Source organism: Corythoichthys intestinalis, chromosome 11, assembly GCF_030265065.1.
Source record: "Corythoichthys intestinalis isolate RoL2023-P3 chromosome 11, ASM3026506v1, whole genome shotgun sequence".
Lineage (NCBI taxonomy): Eukaryota > Metazoa > Chordata > Actinopteri > Syngnathiformes > Syngnathidae > Corythoichthys > Corythoichthys intestinalis.
Window position 1 is genome coordinate 53,449,810 of NC_080405.1, and position 22,502 is coordinate 53,472,311.

At 41.1% G+C, this 22,502-nt stretch overlaps 1 protein-coding gene across 2 annotated transcripts in view; it reads left to right on the top strand.

Moving 5' to 3' along the window:
- The first annotated feature begins 14,584 nt into the window (after nucleotides 1-14,584).
- The window catches only part of cstf2 (cleavage stimulation factor, 3' pre-RNA, subunit 2), a 31,646-nt gene continuing 23,728 nt past the window's right edge, over nucleotides 14,585-22,502 (top strand). For both annotated transcript variants that reach the window (XM_057850316.1, XM_057850317.1), the window contains exons 1-6: nucleotides 14,585-14,736; nucleotides 14,940-15,018; nucleotides 19,793-19,962; nucleotides 20,031-20,167; nucleotides 22,126-22,245; nucleotides 22,337-22,459. In XM_057850316.1, the coding sequence (XP_057706299.1) occupies nucleotides 14,634-14,736; nucleotides 14,940-15,018; nucleotides 19,793-19,962; nucleotides 20,031-20,167; nucleotides 22,126-22,245; nucleotides 22,337-22,459 (732 nt within the window). In that variant the 5' untranslated portion in view covers nucleotides 14,585-14,633. The remainder of the gene's footprint in view (nucleotides 14,737-14,939; nucleotides 15,019-19,792; nucleotides 19,963-20,030; nucleotides 20,168-22,125; nucleotides 22,246-22,336; nucleotides 22,460-22,502) is intronic.

The window sequence follows — 22,502 nt, forward strand, 5'->3', positions numbered from 1 at the left end:
TTAATCCTGTGGAAAAGCTCACCCCTCCTCCCGCAGCAGCTCCATAAAGGGCCCACTTTCGTCTCCCTGGGTGGTCCCCCGGACCATCCGCGCCTCCTTTAACCGGCCCTCAGAGAAACGATGAGGGGACAGACCACCGCCCACCCACCCAGACCATCAGCCACCCCCGCCGCAACTCCCCAACCAACTCGTCACACCACGGAACCCCCACAGCAGGAAAGGAACTTGACCCGGAGGGGGTGACAACCTGCCCCCCAGCCGGCGATCCGCCCCGGGGCCCAAGCAGGATGCTCGGGTAGAAAAGAGAGGGGAAAACAGGAGCAGGAGAAGCTGAGAGGCTGCTGCTGGGCAGCGTGGGAACGTAGCCCCACTCCCCTACCCCCGCAATTGACATCCCAGACAAATTGAAGGTCCCGGCCCAGGAGTCCCGCTATATGCGCCATCCCGAAACTGGCCCTCAAGGGCCGCTGTGGGTCCTGTTTTTTGTTCGTACGGATCAAGCACAGCCAGTTTAACCAATGAGTTTTCTGCTAAAACAAGCAGCAGCTGACTGCAATCAACTGATTACACATGTAAGACACCTGATTGAAAATGATAATTAGGGCCCGAGCATGAAGCGTGCGAAGGCCCTATTGTAATGCAAATTTTTATTTATTTATTTATTCTTTTTTCATGGCAAAAGAAAATGGCCAATTTGAAGGCCTGAACATGCTTGAAAACTCAGCAAAATTTGCACATACATGCGGCTTTGCGTAAATTTCGATAATTTTTTAACGTTGCAAAAAAAAAAAAAAAAAAAAATGTTTTCAAATGGCTTAGTGGCGCCCCCTTGTATTTTTAAAAAAGGCCTTTGATGTTTTTCAACGTAGAGCGATGAAATTTGGGGAGTTGATACGTTGTCTAAAACTGCCTCAAAAAGTCTATAGCGCCCATATTCCAAACCCAAAAGGAAATCGGGTATTTTGGATCGAATGTTGAAAAACATGCTATTTTGGTCGAAAACCAGTGTGCACGTTTGAGACCATTACGCCGAGGCAGTTAGTTGGACCCTCCTCAAAATTTGTCAGACTGTTCATAACCCATATGAGATGTTAGGTTATGAAAATGGTGAGTTTTCATTCATTCATTCATTCATTCATTCATTCATTCATTCATTCATTCATTCATTCCCTGCCGCCTGGGCAGGGTACCAAAGTCGGGCGTTTTTTTGGCAACACGCCAATTCAGTAAATGACTAATAACTTCCTGATACAAGGTGCAATCCTTTTCATATCTGGCATGCATGTGAGGTGTCCAAGCCTGAACACGACTGCATTGACATATTACGCATTAGGCCTAGCGTCCCCTTAGGGGAGAACAGGAAACGCCTTTTTTTACGACCAAGGCTCCTCCTCCTCGGGAAAGTAATCAATTGACCTTAAAGGGATCCTCTGTTTTTAAGACAAGTAATTCTTAAAAGATACATGTTAATATGAGTTATAATAATTTGATATTAAAACCCCTCTTAATGTTTTTGTTTTAATAAAGTTTGTAAAATTATTTTAAGTGATAGGTCGCCATTCTTGTTACGTCGCAGTGCGTGACGTCACTGGTCCCGTTGCGGAAATTCCAGCGTGTCACTCGTTAGCTTTCCCAACATGTCGTCAGTTCTACCCTTCCTATTTGAACCAGATCTGAAAAGTGAAGAGCAGGACAGCACTGTCGGTCGTTCACAAGACGATCTTCAGGGAAAAATGCGTGCAGCAAATACCTGATAAGACAAAAGTTGGGCCAAACTGGTGATGCGAGAGTGTATGCTGTTTGGAAATCCGGTTGGGAGCGAGAGTGTATGCTGTCCGGTTTTATTAGCAGATATTCAAGGAAAGCATATTGCGTTTTCAAACTTACCCAATATAATTATCTAGATTGTTAGCATCCAGAGCTGTCGTGTGCTTTACATACAGTACAGGCCAAAGAGCACGCCTTGTGTAATCCATGTCTTGTACATTGTAACGCGTGGTAGCTAGGATACGTGTATAAAAGTACCAAAAAGGGGAGAAGCTTCAACTTACGCACATTTATTCACAAAAAATAATATTTCCACCTTTACCACTCTTCACTCGGGAGCTCAGCAGTACGTAAACACGTGTTCCCCACTCCCAACATTGTTGTAAGGTCCACGTCAGAGTCACTGTCGTCACTGTAGCGTGTCATAGTGCTTTAATTATTTAGTATGATTTGGGGAAAACTCCCACGAAGAATAGTCAACAAAAAAGACAGCAAAAGTAATCCAAATCTGCGTTTTTTACTCACTCGAAGATCCAGGAATTAGACCGACACCATGGCAATGTCGCAACCGCGATTAGGCCGTCGTTTCCACAAAATAGACTGATCCGAAAAGCCGCTGTGGGACCGACGAATCAAAAAAATGGACAGATCCGAAACCAATATTGCAGACGCGGTGGGACCGTTGGATCCAGAAAATAGACGGATCCCTTACTTGACTGAGGATCCAGGAAAAATGTTCGGGCGCTAGTTGTAATGCGTGGTGGGTAGGATGCGTGCATACAGGGACCAAAAAGGGGGAGAAGCTTCCACTTATGCACATTTATTCAGTAAAAATAATAATTCCACCTTGACCACTCACTTTACTCCCCTTGTTTCCATTTGACTGGAAATTGCATCCAAAAGCAGCACATCGTGGCATTTTACTTCGCGAGTTTAGGCAGCAATAAGCAATTGTTGAACACGCAAGATACCAATGACGTCATCACTGCGAGTCCACAAACCATGGCGCCAACTAACGGTCAAAATATGGACTAAATATTATAAAATATTGCCATTGATTTAACATTTTATGTGTTTCTAACAACATATTTTAGTACAAGAGAACAATTGTGGTTTATTAGAGCCTACATGTATTTAAGTTAGAGGATCACTTTAAACCTGCATCAGGGGAGTCTTAAGACATGTGTTCAAGTATCTGATGAAAAATATTGAGTTTTCATTGAAGCGGCGGTGTCCAAACAGGAACGTGAAAAGACCCTCGGCATTTTGTCTCAAAATGGCCAATTTGAAGGTATGAACATGCTCGAAAACTCACCAAAATTTGCACATACACAGCTCAGTAGGATCGCCTTTTTTTTCCCGTTTTTTTTTTTACAGAACTCAACAACAGGGTTTTTTTTTTCTAGGTGTGTAAAATTCTTTCTGATCCCTAAAACAGAGGAAGAGGGTTAGGGTACGATCTGCCACCACCCCGACCTGCATGCCCTCCGCGTTTGCGTGAAGTCCGAGTTGCGCTGTACTGCGAGGGCCCGTTCAGTCCTGCTTGCAGGGCTAGTTATTTCTTTATTTTTCATTATCTTCTGTGTTTTTTCATTGCAAGCAAAATAAATGAAGATATTACTACCAAAGCATTTGTAATTGCAATTTTCTGGGGGAGAAATTGAGCATTATCTGACAGAATTGCAGGGGTGCCAATACTTTTGGTCAGCAGTGCACAAAGAAAATTGACTCTATAAGTTGTGTTACAACGTACTGTGCACTCTCACTTCCGACTAGTTAAGTCTCTACCCATGTGATTCAAATCTGAGCCATCGCTCAACAAACAGCAGCCCCAATTTGCTCAGCGGGGTTAAGCCACTTTAACAGATTGCCAAGATGTCCTGACCTTACGTGCCATTTGCTGGCACCTAATCACGGCTGGGTACAATAAAGACATCTGTAAAGATATTTGTAAAACACAATGGAAAATGCATATTCAGCATTTTACACAATATCTGTCTAGCAAAGGATCCACTAGATGTCAAGTGTATTCAACCAATTAGAACGGCGATCTGATGCTGTCATTGTATGCTGCTAAAAATGATCCAATTTTATTTAACTAGTCAGAAAATTATTCATTTATTTTACATAATAGATCCCTTTGGTGTACTACAAATAACAGATCCCTTTTCTTTAATCTAGTTTACACACTTAATGGGATACAATCGAAGGCGGCTTGCGTTTTTCTATCTTACCTAGTGGTGAAGTAGACGCCGCATCCTTTTTGACTGAATATTCCAGCCAGAATCTGTCCTCAGGTGGTTTCGGCTTGGCAAAACAAATGGCCGTCTCTAAGGTGCTTGTCACATGATGTGTTTGAAAAATAATTTGACCCATTATAAACATTTTTTTCCCTTCATTTAATTCATTTTTGTTGTTTGTTTTATTGCTTTACAACTTTTATAGACAACAGTTTACCAGCAAAGTCTTAATTTTAAATTCATATCCAAGAAAGTCATTTACATGCAATGACATTTTAAGCCACCAGGGGGGCCTCCTTTAATCTCCACGCATGGTGATAAGGGTAAAGGTTTAGCATCGCCGATATCACACAGTCGGAATCAGTATCAGGAGCCAAAAATATTATTATTAATAGGGTTGTTCCGATCATGTTTTTTTGCTCCCGATCCGATCCCGATCGTTTTGGTTTGAGTATCTGCCGATCCCGATATTTCCTGATCCGATTGCTTTTTTTTTTTTTTTTTTTGCTCCCGATTCAATTCCAATCATTCCCAATAATTTTTCCCGATCATATACATTTTGGCAATGCATTAAGAATAAAATGAACAAAACTCAGACAAATATATACATTCAACATACAGTACATAAGTACTGTATTTGTTTATTATGACAATAAATCCTCAAGATGGCATTTACATTATTAACATTCTTTCTGTGAGAGGGATCCACGGATAGAAAGACTTGTAATTCTTAAAGGATAAATGTGACTTTGTATATTGTGACTAAATACTGCCATCTAGTGTATTTGTTGAGCTTTCAGTAAATGATACTGTAGCCATGCCCAAATGCATGATGGGAAGTTCAACCAACTAGGAGCCCCCCATTGTTGATGTCAATAATTACTTACACAATGCTCATGGGTGCTGAAGCCTATAAAATAAGTCGCACCCAAGCGCCAGCAGAGGGTGGCAAAACTCCATAAAACACAATTAACATGTGGGCATTTCACTGTACTGTCATTTAAATTTGTCTGAGCGGGGCATGTGCGTTAATTGCGTCAAATATTTGAACGTGATTAATTAAAAAAAAAAATACCGCCCGTTAACACGATAATTTTGAGCGCCCTAAAAATTATACATAAAAATCGCATTTAATCACGAAGAGAATAAAATTAAATAAATAAATAAATAAAACAAATACTACTACTAATAATAATTGAAATCAGCAATGGAGATAAGCACAAGAGGAATAGGAAGAAATAGATTGAAATATATAGACGGTTGTGGATATGCAGTGCTAAACAAAAGCGTTTTTAGCCCTGATTTAAAGGAGCTAAAAGTTTGAGCATACTTCAGACCTTGAGGTAACTTGTTCCACAGCTGAGGAGCATAATAACTAAATGCTGCCTCACCCTGCTTGGTTGTTGTTCTTGGAACATGCAGGAGACCGGTTCCAGACGACCTTAGGGGTTCTAGGTGTTTCATAGGAAACTTAGGCGAACGCGTAGAGCTTGGCCCTTCTGGCCGGATTGCTGGAGTCTCGCCAGCCCGGGCCGTTGGAGCTGCCCCAGGCGCGGGTCCGGCAGTTCGGCTGGCACAATTCTGGCGGTCCGGCTAGAAGGTCAGATTCCTTCAAAAATCAGCAGGAAGTGACACAGAAATGTCCTAAAATCAACAGAAAGTGACAAAGAATCACTAGCAAGTGATCTGAAATGCCCCCAAAATTGATATCGTGAGATCATTGTTATCGTGAGCCTGTTTTGCAAATCGTATCGTGAGCTACTCAAAGGTTCTTACCCCTCACACAAAAATGTTTACTTTTTTTTTCACGTTCTTCTCCTCTCGTTGAGGCTGCTGCTTCTATTGCAGTGAAGAAGCCCCAGAAAAAGCAGAGCGCACGCACGGAGTCGATCCTTTGATGCTTGTTTGACCGAGGTCTCGCGAGGTTCGTCGATATCCAAGTTCACGGGTTTTCTGAGACTTTTGAGGTGTATTTTATCTGAGAGTATTGCAAATTCTGAAACCTCAAGGGGTACTCGACTTTACAAGTTCTGCTGTAATTTGTAAAGTTCAATAGCTCAACGTGTAATGTGAGACCGAAACGGAAAATTAATAGGATTGTGTTGTTTTTCCTGACAATATTCAAATAGAAGTATTTTCATTCCTGAAAATCCAAATAATGTCAATTCTTGCACCACTGTGTAAATTATATATATGTTATGCTATATTTCTGGAGAAATTACGATGGGGCTTTGCTGTAGTAGATACAGATCTATCAGGTCACTTTTTTGATGTGAGGATATTTGGGGGACACGTCCTGTTGATATCAGGTCATTTCCTGTTTATTTGGGGACATTTCTGGGACACTTCCTGTTGCATGGCTGTCAATGGAATCGACTTACTTGGTCGCCAGTCGAATGTCAATGGGCTGTAATGGTATGTTTTCGGTAAAAAATCAAAACCGCACAGGTTTTTCTGCCATTGAAAATGAATATGGAACTTGGCTGTCAATGGCATCGACTTACTTGGGCGCCAGTTGAATGTCAATGGGCCGTAATGGTAAATGGTCAAAAATCGCAGGGACCTATATTTTCTTGGCATTGAAAATGAATGGGAAATTTGGATGTAGTGTATATTCGGACTATAGACCCTACTCACCAACGTCACAGAATGTCGTGTCGCTGTATCCGGCCGCCATATTGTCCGTCTTTGTTTATCCGTATTCTCAATCGTTTCAATTTGTCGTGCAATTTATAGTGTAATTCATGGAAGCCCCGGTGCTTTCAGACGTTGTAAACTCATTGGATGCGTTGCATAAAAGGCGTTATGTGGAAAACTTCAGTCTACCCATTCGCCAGATCCATATTTGATGCCTAAATCGATATTTTTCCACCCGCTGTCTTCGCCCTCTCTGCCTGACATCTGCTACCCTGATACAGTGCCTTGCAAAAGTATTCGGCCCCCTTGAATCTTGCAACCTTTCGCCACATTTCAGGTTTCAAACATAAAGATATGAAATTTAAATTTTGTTGTCAAGAATCAACAACAAGTGGGACACAATCGTGAAGTGGAACAACATTTATTGGATAATTTAAACTTTTTTAACAAATAAAAAACTGAAAAGTGGGGCGTGCAATATTATTCGGCCCCTATACTTTCAGTGCAGCAAACTCACTCCAGAAGTTCAGTGAGGATCTCTGAATGATCCAATGTTGTCCTAAATGACCGATGATGATAAATAGAATCCACCTGTGTGTAATCAAGTCTCCGTATAAATGCACCTGCTCTGTGATAGTCTCAGGGTTCTGTTTAAAGTGCAGAGAGCATTATGAAAACCAAGGAACACACCAGGCAGGTCCGAGATACTGTTGTGGAGAAGTTTAAAGCCGGATTTGGATACAAAAAGATTTCCCAAGCTTTAAACATCTCAAGGAGCACTGTGCAAGCCATCATATTGAAATGGAAGGAGCATCAGACCACTGCAAATCTACCAAAACCCGGCCGTCCTTCCAAACTTTCTTCTCAGACAAGGAGGATGATCACTCTGGATGAACTGCAGAGATCTACAGCTGAGGTGGGAGAGTCTGTCCATAGGACAACAATCAGTCGTACACTGCACAAATCTGGCCTTTATGGAAGAGTGCCAAGAAGAAAGCCATTTCTCAAAGATATCCATAAAAAGTTTCGTTTAAAGTTTGCCACAAGCCACCTGGGAGACACACCAAACATGTGGAAGAAGGTGCTCTGGTCAGATGAAACCAAAATTGAACTTTTTGGCCACAATGCAAAACGATGTTTGGCGTAAAAGCAACACAGCTCATCACCCTGAACACACCATCCCCACTGTCAAACATGGTGGTGGCAGCATCATGGTTTGGGCCTGCTTTTCTTCAGCAGGGACAGGGAAGATGGTTAAAATTGACGGGAAGATGGATGCAGCCAAATACAGGAACATTCTGAAAGAAAACCTGTTGGTATCTGCACAAGACCTGAGACTGGGTCGGAGATTTATCTTCCAACATGACAATGATCCAAAACATAAAGCCAAATCTACAATGGAATGCTTCAAAAATAAACGTATCCAGGTGTTAGAATGGCCAAGTCAAAGTCCAGACCTGAATCCAATGGAGAATCTGTGGAAAGAGCTGAAGACTGCTGTTCACAAACACTCTCCATCCAACCTCACTGAGCTCGAGCTGTTTTGCAAGGAAGAATGGCCAAGAATGTCAGTCTCTCCATGTGCAAAACTGATAGAAACATACCCCAAGCGACTTGCAGCTGTAATTGGAGCAAAAGGTGGCGCTACAAAGTATTAACGCAAGGGGGCCGAATAATATTGCACGCCCCACTTTTCAGTTTTTTATTTGTTAAAAAAGTTTAAATTATCCAATAAATGTTGTTCCACTTCACGATTGTGTCCCACTTGTTGTTGATTCTTGACAAAAAAATTAAAATTTTATATCTTTATGTTTGAAGCCTGAAATGTGGCGAAAGGTTGCAAGGTTCAAGGGGGCCGAATACTTTTGCAAGGCACTGTATCTACAACTATCTTGTCCACACAAAATCAGCCTATTCTCACGAAAGTTTGAAAAACTTTAAGAGCAGCACTCTAAGCAACATTACCCCGCGTGACCCTTTACTTCCAATTTTTTTAAATGGCGACAATCAATAAAAAAAAAAGTTGACTGCGATGGCCGACGCTTCAAGGATAGGCGGATATTGGACTATTTCTTCAATAAAACACGCAACAACTGTGTCTGCCTCTTTGGCAAAGAGACGGTCGCTGTTTTCAAAGAGTTCGATGTGACGCGATATTACCAAACAAGACACGCTGACATGTACAACATTACAGGGAAGATGCGCAGCGAGAAATTATAGCAACTTGAAGCTAGTTTAATTTCACAGCAGCAGTATTTCGCAAGAGCCCGAGTGTCGAAAGAGAATGCCACAAAGACGAGACTGTTGAAATTATGTATTAAAAAAAATAAAGCAAATGTGACACACAGAAGGGCTTGCTAAATTTTTTTAAAAATATATTGTTCTATGTAAATCAGCCAAGGTAGCCCCCGCATTTTTACCACACCAAATCTGGCCCCCTTTGCAAACGGTTTGGACACACCTATTTAACTGATGATCCGTAGACGAGGCCAGCTTCTTTCACTTGGTACCAGCTAAATATTATTCAAAATGTAATGATGGTGGAAGAAATAAGCATCTTGAATTTGAAACTGTATGTTTGATCTTAATTGTGGTTGTCAGCCCAAAACCCTCTAAATATATATTAAATGCATCTTACCAGATATAAAATGACTACTACATAATCCGTGGTAATCGTTTGGAGCCCAGTTTTCTCGTCGAATTGCAGCAGTCCATCTCGCTCTCTTCTCCTGGTCTCTCGGAATACGGTAGAACTTCAAGTTTCTCCGTCTATCTTCTCTGTTATTGCAACCAACCCCCACACACGCCTTCACCATTTTGATTATTAATGTTAACGAGCAGAAAAACACGCCATAATAGGAGGAATTTACGTAGCGGTAATGCGTCAACACGACGAGTAGACGGACAATATGGCGCGGAGGCCTGGTTTTGACGTCATTTGAGTAGGGTCTATAAGCCTCTACTTTTTTCCTTCATTTTGAATCCTTCGTCTTATAGTCCAGTACGGCTTATTTGTTTATTTATTTGGGTTAATAGGTCACAGTTTATTTGACAGAGGCGTGATAAGACTATCATAAGACCGTCATAATTATGACATGACACTATCATGGGCATTACTGAATGCTTATGACTTCTAGTTTATGTATTACGAGAGCCGCTGACAGGTGACAACTAGCGTGTTGGTATTGAGTCAATCTCGCAGCGAATCAGCGAGCGGCTCAAGTCATGCAGTGAATCATGGGAAATGTAGTCTCGGGACAACACTGAAGTGGTGCTTTGTAATCTGTAGGCTTGTGTGAAAAAACTACATTTCCTCACGCCGTTAGACGCCACTTCCTGCTGAGAGCCCCAAGCTGTGTTTGTACTGTTAGCTCCATGTGTTAATAAAGAAACAAAGTTGTCAGCACGTCGTGTGTTCGATACCTTTGTCAACAAAAAGCTCATAACATAACAAGATACTATGCACGATCCGTTTAAGAGACGCTGGGACTGGAAGTAGTAGTAGCTGGTAGTACGAGACGAGGCGGAGATGAGCGAGAAGCAAAACTTTGCGGTCGAATGTGAAGGTGGTCCGCTATTATTTTGTTTTCTTATTGTTGCCACAATAAAGTGGAGAAAGCCATCAATGACTCATCTCCTTCTTTCCCCCCAACGTTTTTGTATTATTATTTTATATGCACGAGAGCTGCCGGATCTGCCAAAATGAACATGCAGTCTGATTATTATTTTTTTTAAACAATGTCATCAGATAGACAAAAACATCAAATGTGCAGATGCCCGCATCTTCAAATCATGAAAATAATAACAGCCTATATCTTATCAATCTTGTAATCTCGATGGGTCTTGTCTCCATTCCATGTCAGGTAGTCTAGGCACATTGTTTGCATCCTGATTAGCATCTGGCCAATACATGTTAGGTCCAACATAAAATTCCAACCTCTTCTTCTTCCTCCAACTCTTCAAAAACTAGGATCTCCTCCCTTGCGCTCGATCGATCGCTTATATCGCTGTTTGAATCATTGTTTGAAGGGCTCCGTATGTATGGAGCGCTGCCATCGCTGTTCTCGGTGTGACGTATCACTTCCGGGTTCGTCTCCTTTCAGACTCGAACTTCGGAAACGTGATTATTTTGTCAAATATACAACATATAAATGATTTTTTCATGCTTTATTTGTTGGAAAATGTCTAATTACTTTAATTGTGACCCTATTTGGCATGTTATGAAATTACTTCACATTTCTGCTTCAAGTGTCATGCAGCAAATTATGTCACTAACTCCATATATTTCCAGTTCAGATCTTTTACATCTGTCTGTCTTATGGCACCACTGTCAAATAAAGTGTTACCAAATTCCATAACTAGCAATGAATGAAACAACTAGAACAGTAACTGAAGAAATAATTCGGACAGAACATGAATTTTGATTTGTAATTTCCTTCTATAGAGCTGCAATACATGCTAGGAGGCATGTTGGACGATAACAGTGTTGACAGCAGGTGACAGCAAAGGTTGACTGTCTCCCCGAGAGAACAGTGATGGCCAAATTTAAGCTTCTTGAAGGAATGAAGCTTTGGAGCAAATTGGTTCAAAGCTTCATGGTGGTTCATTTGGTCTTATGATACCGCTGTCAAATAAAGTGTTACTGGTTGATATCTCTAGGTGTAAATATTAGTGTTGCACCGATACCATTTTTTGGCCCAGATACCGATACCCTGCTGTGCAGTATAGGCCTAGGCCGATACCGATTCCATAATGATACCACTTTGATTGAAATATACTGTATATATGTTTACAAAGTGAATCCAGTAGAACTTTTTGTTGCATACCTGGTATAGGTGACAATAGTTAAATAAACCTTTGGCCCTCAAAGGCCAAAATAGTGCTAAATTCGTGAAATTAAAACATGTATAATACTAGCCCAACTGTAAGAAAGTGAAAATAAAATAAATAAACTTTTTTAAACCCTGAATTGTGGCTCTCAAAGGCCAAACAGTGCAACTTTCATAAAATTGTAAGTAATAATAATTGACCACGGCATCCTGTCTCTCTATTAGCCTCCCTCTCTGTGCACCAGCAGCAACACACACTTAGCCGCTTAGCTTAGTTTGCTTTCTTCTACAGCACTTTTGAAGAGGCTTGCCACCCGTCCTTTAAAACAAGGAATCGTTCCGAATTGGAAATTAAAAGTTGCGTTCCGTATTGAACCAATACGGAGTATATATAAATAGATACATTTCTATGCATTTTAGGAGTTTTGGGGATGTCCCTTTTTTTTCGTCGCCTGTACAGCTTTGGGTGCGATGGGGGGCGTCCCTTATTTCTATTTCTTAAATGTGGCAACCCTACCTTTGAAACAGGTCTCAAATTACTGCGGCATTTCTTTCACTACAATAAAAGTAAAGTAGACGAAGTCAGCTGACCTTTCACTTGGTAACAGTTGCTGCTGTTGTAGCCTCAAACCCTGTGTTCGTTCACGTTTCGTCTTCGAATGTTTTATCAGGTTCGAGGTATTGAAACTGGCCAATTTAACTCCACCTCGCAAAACTTTCTGGCCACAAATCTTGCATGCAGTTATTGTACTCGACGGAGATTATAAACTGAAATATGTCCAGACCGCCGACATTTTCCTTTCGTAGTTTGTTTTTCCTACATATGAAAAAGCTGCACGGGCATTGGTTAAGAGCGGCTATTGGACTGCTGTCATTGTTCTGGAGCAGGCGAATAGCCATAGCTGCTTGGCATGCAAAGTGATCACGTGTCATCACACAACGAAGACTGTAGTGAGCGTCAGGAAAAAAAAAAAGGCAGTGGTCAAGTGTATAATACTGGAATGGCAAATGGTATCGGCGCCCTCTTTGTTGGTACTCACCGATACCGATACCACCATTTTGGGCTGGATCGGGCCCCTCTGCCGATACTGATTTCGGTATCGGTGCATCTTTAGTAAATATCTCATAATACAGTGAGGACAGCTGCGGCTTATAGTCCAGCGCGGCTTATCTATGAACAAATGCCGTTATCGTGTTGAATTTGGTGGGTGGCGGCTTATCGTCAGGTGCGCCTTGTAGTGCGAAAATTACGGTAGTTAAAATTGAGATTTTTCATTTAGACGTGAGGAAATGAGAGAAAATAAAAATTACGAGATAGAGGTTTGGGTAACTGCTGTTTTTTCTTAACTTTTATTTTGCAAATCATTGAATGAAAATCAGTTTGTTATGTATTATGGGAATAAGTGTGCCAAAAGCAGTTTTTGCATTTCAGTGGTTTGAGGAGGTTTTACCCCACCCAACCCTCAAAAAATATAAATAAACAAACAAATACAGTGGGGAGAACAAGTATTTGATACACTGCCGATTTTGCTGGTTTTCCCACTTGCAAGCCATGTAGAGGTCTGTAATTTGTATCATAAGTTCTCTTCAACTGTGAGGGACGGAATCTAATACAAAAATTCAGAAAAAAATCTTAAGATGCTTCTTACGGAGCCACTCTTTAGTTGCCTTGGCTGTGTGCTTTGGGTCGTTGTCATGCTGGAAGACCCAGTCACGACCCATCTTCAGGGCTCTCACTGAAGGAAGGAGGTTGTCAGCCAAGATCTGGCGATACATAGCCCCATCCATCCTCCCCTCAATACGGTGCAGTCGTCCTGTACCCTTGGCAGAGAAGCAGCCCCAAAAAATGATGTTTCCTCCTCCATGTTTCACAGTTGGGATGGTGTTCTTGGGGTTGTACTCATCCTTCTTTTTCCTCCAAACACGACGAGCCAAGTTTAGACCAAAAAGTTCCATTTTGGTCTCATCCGACCACATGACCTTCTCCCATTGCTCCTCTGGATCATCCAGATGGTCAGTGGCAAACTTCAGACGTGTCTGGACATGCACTGGCTTCAGCAGCGGGACCGCTGTAGGATTTTAATCCATGACGGCGTAATGTTTCTGATGGTTTTCTTTGAGAGTGTGGTTCCAGCTCTCTTCAGGTCATTGACCAGGTCCTGTCGTGTAGTTCTGGGCTGATCCCTCACCTTCCTCATGATCAGTGATGCCCCATGAGGTGAGATCTTGCATGGAGCCCTAGAACGAGGCAGATTGACCGTCAACTTGAACTTCTTCCATTTTCTAATAATTGCTCCAACAGTTGTAACCTTCTCACCAAGCTGCTTGCTTATTTTCCTGTAGCCCAGCCTTGTGCAGGTCTATTAGTTTATCCAGGATGTCCTTACATAGCTCTTTGGTCTTGGCCATTGTGGGGAGGTTGGAGTTTGTTTGTTTGAGCATGTGAACAGGTGTCTTTTATACAGGTAACAAGTTCAAACAGGTGCAGTTACTTCAGGTAATGAATGGAGAACAGGAGGGGTTCTTAAAAAAGAACTGAGAGCTGAAATATTTACTAGTTGGTAATGTATCAAATACTTATTTCATGCAGTTAAATGCAAATTTATTATTTAAAAATCATACACCGTGATTTTCTGTTTTTTTGTATTAGATTCCGTCCCTCACAGTTGAAGAGAACTTATGATACAAATTACAGACCTGTACATGCTTTGCCAGTGGAAAACCAGCAAAATCGGCAGTGTATCAAATACTTGTTCTCCCCACTGTAAATAAATAAATAAACAAATAAACAAATAAATAAATAATCCAAATCGGAACCTCAGTTTATTGCCTTTAAAATGGATTCATATATAAAGCTATATCAAAATATTTTTTTTTTAAAATCCAAATGCTCTTAAAACATTGTATTTGTGTTTCAAGTTTAATGTTTTTGTTTCGTTTTTGTACTCTGGCATATTGTACTTTGTATCATCATTATTTTGTGTTAATATTTGTAGTTTTTTTTGTTCTTGTTTTTGTTATACGTCTTTTATGTGTGAATTGTTGTTGTATTGTTCAATAATTTTTTTTTTTTTTTAAAAAGCAGAAAATAAAAAACGGAAATCAGATATTTTCCCCCTTGCTACTTCCGGTTGCGACAGTCACTATCTTCCCCACCAAAATGGCGAATTCCGCTATTGCTGCAGCTGCCGCCGCCGCCGCTGCCGCCGCAGCAGCTGCCAATAGAGACCCGGCTGTCGACCGCTCATTACGTTCGGTGTTTGGTAAGTGTCACATCTCGGTGTTTTTGTGGTTTGCAAATGCTCTACTATGCATATCGTTACGATCGTGAGCGATTCTTATTAGCTGGGCAGCTAACACGCTCGTGTTAGCTACTCTAAAAGCCAGGAAGGAAGCCCAACTTTTTTCAAAATACGAAATATGGTCATGTGCTGTCAAAGTACTAACATTCATTTATATCTTTTAGTGGGTAATATTCCTTACGAAGCAAGCGAAGAACAGTTAAAAGACATCTTCTCAGAAGTCGGACTTGTTGTTAGCTTCAGGTGAGTATCATTCATTCATTCTTTTCTCACACTGACAATTTATAGCCATAGGTGGATCTACTATTCAGGCGAAGTAGGCGATCGCCTTAGGCCCCCAACTGGTAGTGGGCCCCCAACGAGCAAGGGCTTGGGCCACCGGAGCCAGCAGCACCCCCAGCTATTCTTCATGTATAATTATGTCAGTACACCAAACAAACAAATAACAAAACAAAAAAGAAAGCCATTTGAATGCTGCCTTTATATTATCTATCCCCCACACATACACCCACTACAATGGACTGTTCCATGACGACGGACTTAGTATCCGTTGCTTGGCTTCATTTAGCGCCGTTTAGCTTAGCTTGGCTCCGCTTAGCTGTTCGTTAGCTTCACTTAGCTCCCCCGCGTTTTTCACGCCACTAAGCTCGCTATTTTTACAGCTCACTTGCTACTTTGCATGGCGGCTATCGTTTATTTCTGATACATGAGCGAACGTGCTCTCCATGAGAGCCAAAGTGCAGTGAGGGAGAAGTTGAGAACAGGCCGCTAATGCCTCTTTTAACTTTCTTCTTCTTCACACCAAACATAAAATACACGGCAGCACACCCTGTGGCGAAACAATGCAGTACAGTTCCAATCAGTCATACAATAACACTCAACAGCTGGTTAACAGCATTTGCTAACGAAAAAAAAAAATCTATTAGTGACACCGCAAGCAATGACGAAGAATGTTTTTTTTACTGAGTGTAAAGCTTTCGGTTAGCGGTTTAGCGAACGTACTTCCGGTGAACATTTCAAAATAAAAGCACGTCATGTTTGTCATATAAACAACAATTTCTGGAGTTAATCCCACATACTTCAGTATTTACTCTGTAAGTAATTGTTGCCAAAAGTGTACCATTACACAATGTCAGACAATGTCATTATTTAGATGGTGGAATTTACTACTTGTTCACATTTGATGTTGAAAAAAAAGAGCAGTAAATTATATTTTTGCACAGTAATATTTTCTCTTGTCTATACTTTAAAAATTTTTAATAGAATTATCTGCTTGACATTATCGGTTATCGGTTGGAACGAGGAGGAAATTATCGGTATCGGTTGAAAAATGTATTATCGTGCATTACTAATTTGTGCATTAAGACCTGTAGTATGAACGTAGCCTTAAGCCTGAGTTATACTCCCGTGTTGCGGTGACTGCGCAGCGACTACGGCGTCATTCGACATTCAATAGTTCTGCGGTGAGGGAACGTGTTGCTCTGTAATTCACCGCCAAGCCACTAGAGGGATGTGGCGTTATGTTTGTACGGTTTTGGGGCATGCTTGTTGACTTCCGCTAGTCGGAGAAAAAAATAAACAATGCAAGATGGAACTCTTGAAAGGAAATATTCTGCTCATCAACACTGAATAAATATTGAACATACAAATGTTGAGGGGCAGGCGACGCAGAAGACGGTTTCGAGGCGGTCTGGCTGACTTTTGATGCCGCACAGAGAGTTTTAGACTCTGGTGGAGAGAGCTAGCTGTGACGGCTAGCTTCAAACTGGCGTCGAGCACTGCGTTCAAGGTCTGCAAAGCCCTCCAGCCCGATTTGTTTGCCGTGTCCTACAACCAGCCAGTGGGAAGCCATAGCAGATTTCTGGCATCTATGGAACTTCCCAAACTGTGTTGGGAGCCTTTATTTTAACGTTATCATAAAAAGCACCGAGGCACTCTCAATCAGTGATGATGTATCGTGTCTGTTATTAAAATTTAAAGATCAAAACAACTCTGTTGACACCAAATCTGTGCTTTATTCTTCATATATTTGAAGTGTGACACGTAAATAAGTCACAGACTCACAGCAAACATATGTACACAATAAATGAGGAAGTGCACCAACCAAAAATACGACATAAAGTGATAAAAAGTTGGTAGTTTTCGGCCGACTGAGTCACCGCTTCGTGTGGCCACTTGATTCCGAACACACACATCTCGGTGGTTCTTCCATTTTTTTTTTTTTTTTTTCCAATCGCCGACCTTGCCATTTGGCAATCACAATAATGTCTTGACGAGACTTGCTCTTTGATGATACTCCCGTCGGCTTGGTCCATTTTTGCGTGTAGAAAATAATGTTTGATTCTATTCTACAATGGCGGTGATTTCGCGCTAAACCGGAAACAACAGTCTGAGCGGACCAATCACAGTCCGTTTTCGCCACGTCATACACGTCTACGCGACGCGAAGGTTAGAAAATTCGAGAGGCGCGCGTCAGGTTACGGTGTAGGGTCATAACTCGGGTCTTCCTTGACGGTGCAGGTCTGACGCGGAAGTATAACTTGGCCTTTAGTTGGGAGACATCTGCTCGGTCAATGGGCTTACCTGCTGTGCTAAGCAGTGACCAGCATTGTACAAAGTAGGCCTGAACAATATCGGAAAAAACTATTGTTGCGATTTTTTTTAGGTTTGCAATATATTGCGATATTATATTGCGATATTAAAAATATATATATATCTTTTTTTAAAGAAATTTTCACTAGATGACTTGAATAGCTGTTTGGAAATACTTTACATGACACACTGTGACCACAGTGTATTCATATAATACTGTTTCATTTGTGAATGATGAAGATTGCTGTATGAAGGGATTCAGGAAGCCATGTCTGCACAAAATAGATCATTTATTGAACACAATATTTTACACTTCAACAGCAGCGAATACATTAAATGATAAATAAAAGAGCAGGTGCATTAGTCCCCTATGTTTTTGACAAAATATAACAATAAATAAAAACTTCTGTAAAATAACAACAAAGTTGTACTGTAAACATATATGAACAAAAATATTAAATATGACAAACAAAAGAGTTGTTCACAAACTATAACAATAAATAAATAACCTCAGTAAAACAACAGTTGTCAACATATTTGAACTTAAATATTAAATCTGACTAATAAAAGTGCAAGTGCATTAGTCCCCTGAGTTGTTTACACAAAATATTACAATATAAAACTGCAAAACGGCAACAAAGTTGTAAAAATATTTAAACAAAAATATTAAGTGTCAAAACTTTATGTGCAGCAGTACTATATATAGTTATTTGAAAAATACGATTTACAATAAATTTAAATATAAAAGAAACAGAAACTCAATTGAACTTGTAAATAATTGAACTGATTAACTGCAAATAACTGATGAATAACAGAACCATTTTAACTCCCAAATTTCCTGCCTTCCTGACAGCTGTCACATGAATAAAAAGAAAAGACATTTCTGCAGCTGTGTTATGTATTTGTCTGCATATCGTCCACCTTCCTTGCTCAGCAATTCTCAACTGGGTCTCATAGGTTTTTGGCCAAGACTACTAGTTTATTCACTATTGCAGGCTTGAGACAAGAACGTTGGCACGTAACAATGTTCCCACCTGTACTAAAAAGCCTCTGATGGGAAGCTCGTAGCAGGAATGCATAGATACCTGCGTTTTAAATGGTCCCACGTGTTCGACAGATTACTTCTTGTTGAGGCAACCACGGCGAGGCACTGTCGACAGGGCTGTTTTTTGTCCCTTATAGTCTTGTTCTTGCCAAAATACTTCCAAAACTCCTTTTGGAGACGGTCTTACTTTAACGTGTTGCTTGGTTGCTTTCACTTTGAGAACGGCCCCTCCTCCCTCCGCTCTGCTGTTCGGCCCCTCCTCCCTCCACTCCGCTGTCGCAGGAGGAGGGGGAGGAGCCGATGACTTGCTGGAGGGAAAGACAAGCTGTGCGCTCTCCTTCCCCCTCCTTCCTCAAAACAAACGTTTGTGGATTTAAAAAAATGAAATGAAAAAACTATCGCACGTCCTTGCGATGGGACTATTGCGCATGCGCACATCGCGATGGCGATGTTTAAACGATATATCGTTCAGGCCTAGTACAAAGGCAGAAAGATTCTACAATCACTTTGTAGTTAAAATGCATATTGTTTCAAAACCGATGTCGATATTATATGATACTACTGATGCACGATAATATCGGTCACCGATAATTATCGTCCGATTATGGCAATTATGACGTCACACAGATAATCCAGATAAAACGAAATTCAACCGATAATGCAATCCGATAATTATATACTTGATTTAGCCTCCAAATGTGCGCAATCAACAGTTTTGTCCAATTCTGCTAGTTTTAAGGAGGTGTTTTTGCAGTGTAGTAATGTCATATATGTTAGGAATGGCTTACTTTTAAAGGCATTTTTGTGCAACTTGGGTGTTTACTCTCTAAGTAATTGTTGCCAAAAGCTTACCATTGTCATTGCCATTGTTTAGATGTTGGAATTTACTACTTGTTAACATTTGATGTGGGGAAAAAATAGCACTAAATTACATTTTTGCACAGTAACATTTGATCTTTGTATACTTTGACATTTTACATACTTATTTGAATAGAATTATCTGCTTGACATTATCGGGTGGAAGGGGCAGGAAATTATCGGTTATCGATGTGGGTTGAAAAATGTATTATCGTGCATCACTATATGATACCATTTTGAAATGATTTTTTCGGTCGATATTATAGGCTAATATCGGACAACTCTAGATTTGATGGTTGTCAATGGCATTGAATGAGTTTCAATTAAAAAAAATTATAATATTTACAATATGTTTTATATACACAATACTTACATACACAGGCGGGTGACACGAATCGGCAACAATTCAACAAAACCAATAGTGATGGATTAAAAATTTCTCATTAATAGTAATTGAAACCTTCAAACATGCCACAACACCAGGTGACATGCAAAAAAATATGTGACTGCTTGTGCTTTCAGGTTAGTGTATGACAGAGAAACAGGCAAACCCAAAGGATATGGCTTCTGTGAATATCAAGACCAGGAGACTGCGCTCAGCGCCATGCGGAACCTCAACGGCAGAGAGTTCAACGGTCGCGCTCTGCGTGTCGACAATGCGGCGAGTGAGAAAAACAAGGAAGAGCTTAAAAGTAAGTGATTGAAATTGCTGTGAGCAATCGAGCAAATGGGGTGATTGAATCGAAATGTATGGGAGCAGGTTTGGGAACGGGAGCGCCTATTATTGAGTCTCCCTTTGGGGAAAACGTGACACCAGAGGAGGCTCCCGAGTCCATCAGCCGGGCTGTTGCCAGTCTACCACCTGAACAGATGTTTGAACTTATGAAACAGATGAAGGTAGGCTGTTTCTTCTTCTTTCAGTGTATTCTTTTTTTTTTTCTACATCAATCAGTATTGACAATACGTGAATACGGCCATCTTGGAATTGATTATTGTTTACAATTGTCGATGGCAGTAATTGGTTTCCAACAATTTTGAAAGAACATTGACAGATGAGCACATTGTAGCATCTACAAGGACAACCGCAACTTGGTGAGGGTTTCTGATGGTTTTATTTTGGGGTGTGTATTGATTCATATCTGACAATACGATTCATATCCCGATTCACTTATTGCGATCAGACTAATCCGAGCAACCACTAGAGGGCGACGTACACAAATCTCTGATTAGTCTAAAGTTGTTACTTCAGCAGACTGCAAAGCAATGCTGCGCGCTGCCAACTACTGGACAAGAGTAATAGTGCTGCCACTGAATTGTTTATCTCCACCAAAAACACGCGTGTAAGGATCGATACAGATGGATTTTGAATCGATACGAGAGTTGCGTGACGTGTATTATCACGATATATCGTAGAATCGATTTTTAAAAAAAATTTTTTAACACCCCTAGTTTTATTTAAAGTGAACCACAGACAGAAATACTTGTAGTTCTTAAAAGATAAATATTAGTATGAGTTATAATAATTTGATATTCAAACCCCTCTTGATGTTTTCGTTTTTATAAAATTAAAAAAGTTATTTTAACTGGTAGGGCGCCATTGTTGTTGACGACGCAATGCACTTTGGGTAGTGACGTCACTGGGCAACGCTGCTGTACTTCCAGTGTCACTCTTTAGCTACATTAACATGTCATCGGTTCTGCCCTTCCAATTTGAACCCGAGCAGAAAAGTGATTAGCAGGACAGCATTGTTGAAATTTCACCCCCCCAAAAAAATTAGATGGAGGTCTCGAGCCCTAATCCTAACCCCTAAACCCTAACGTTAGTCATGATTTTCCTTATAAAGCAATTGCAACCCACATGCGCTGTCTTCGGTGAAACCTGAAAGGGAAACCCAACTGAAAAGAAAGCGCGGCTGGCTTGACCACGGAATTAATAAACACGGCTCACTTCAGACAGCAAGCAGACAACAAGAACATAGGGATTACGTAAAAGGGTTTATTGAACACACACACAAAAAAAACACACGGTTGCGAAAAGGGAGACACAAAAAGGGTCTGGTACAGTTGGTCGGGATAAAAAAAAAACAAAAAAAACCTAGAGGGTAAACCGCGGAGAGTGGCAGGCAAATGAAAAAAAACGAGGCAATGATGCCACTAAAAACGAAGGGATCTACAAACGGTCAAATCATCGCGGCAAGCCGCCTAGGATCGGTTTAAAAACACTGCTGATAAGCTGGAATTGGATGCAGGTACAACGTTGGGAATTCATCCCACATCTCTGTAACAAAATTATCTGACCAGCAACAGAACATGACAAAATCATGCCAGTCGTCATACTAGCTTCGCTTGCTAGCTAGCAACGCTATTTTCCCTGTCCAGGCCAACCGCGTCATGTCCCCCCAGCGTGCATTGCACCCGTAAAACATGGCGCCCTCTGTAGGTCAAAACATATACTAAATATTCTAGATTGTTAAATCAATGGCAATAATATACAGTATGTGTTCCTAATAACATATTTCAGTAAAAGAGAACAATTGTGGCTTATTAAGAGGTTCCCTTTAAGGTTATATAACTGCAAGCACAGAGCACTACTGCTGCTTTAAAATCAGAGGGCTTTGCGACCCCCCGTGGATCTATGGTGACACCCTTTGAGGGTCTAGACCCCTAGGTTGGGAATCACTACCCTAAACTGAATGTTCCGAGGCATTTGACACACTGCTCCATCTGCTAGATAAACCTGGTCACGTTTCTTTTTAAACTAACTGCAGGGATCAAAGCGGATAAAAGTAGTGATTTAATAATACAAAAACTACGGTAATTCCATTGTTGTAAAAATTTGTTTTGTTCGTGTGTAGCTATGTGTTCAGAACAGTCCACAGGAGGCAAGGAACATGCTACTGCAGAACCCTCAGTTGGCTTACGCCCTGCTGCAGGCCCAGGTGGTCATGCGCATCGTTGATCCGGAAATCGCGCTGGTGAGAGACGCCGCACCTTCGGCTTCTCCTCAAAACTTGCCGAGCTCAATACTCCAGTGTGCAGTGCTTAACGAATGTGCCACTTTGACAGAAAATGCTCCACCGCCAAACCACCACGCAGCCGCTAATTCCGAGCGGCCAAGGGGGAGGAGGCCCACCAGTCAATCCGCCGCCTGCCATGCCCAATATGGCGCCCCCTCAGCAGCAGCCTGTGGTAAGCTTCTGTACTCTGATTACTGTTATCCCGATAACATATT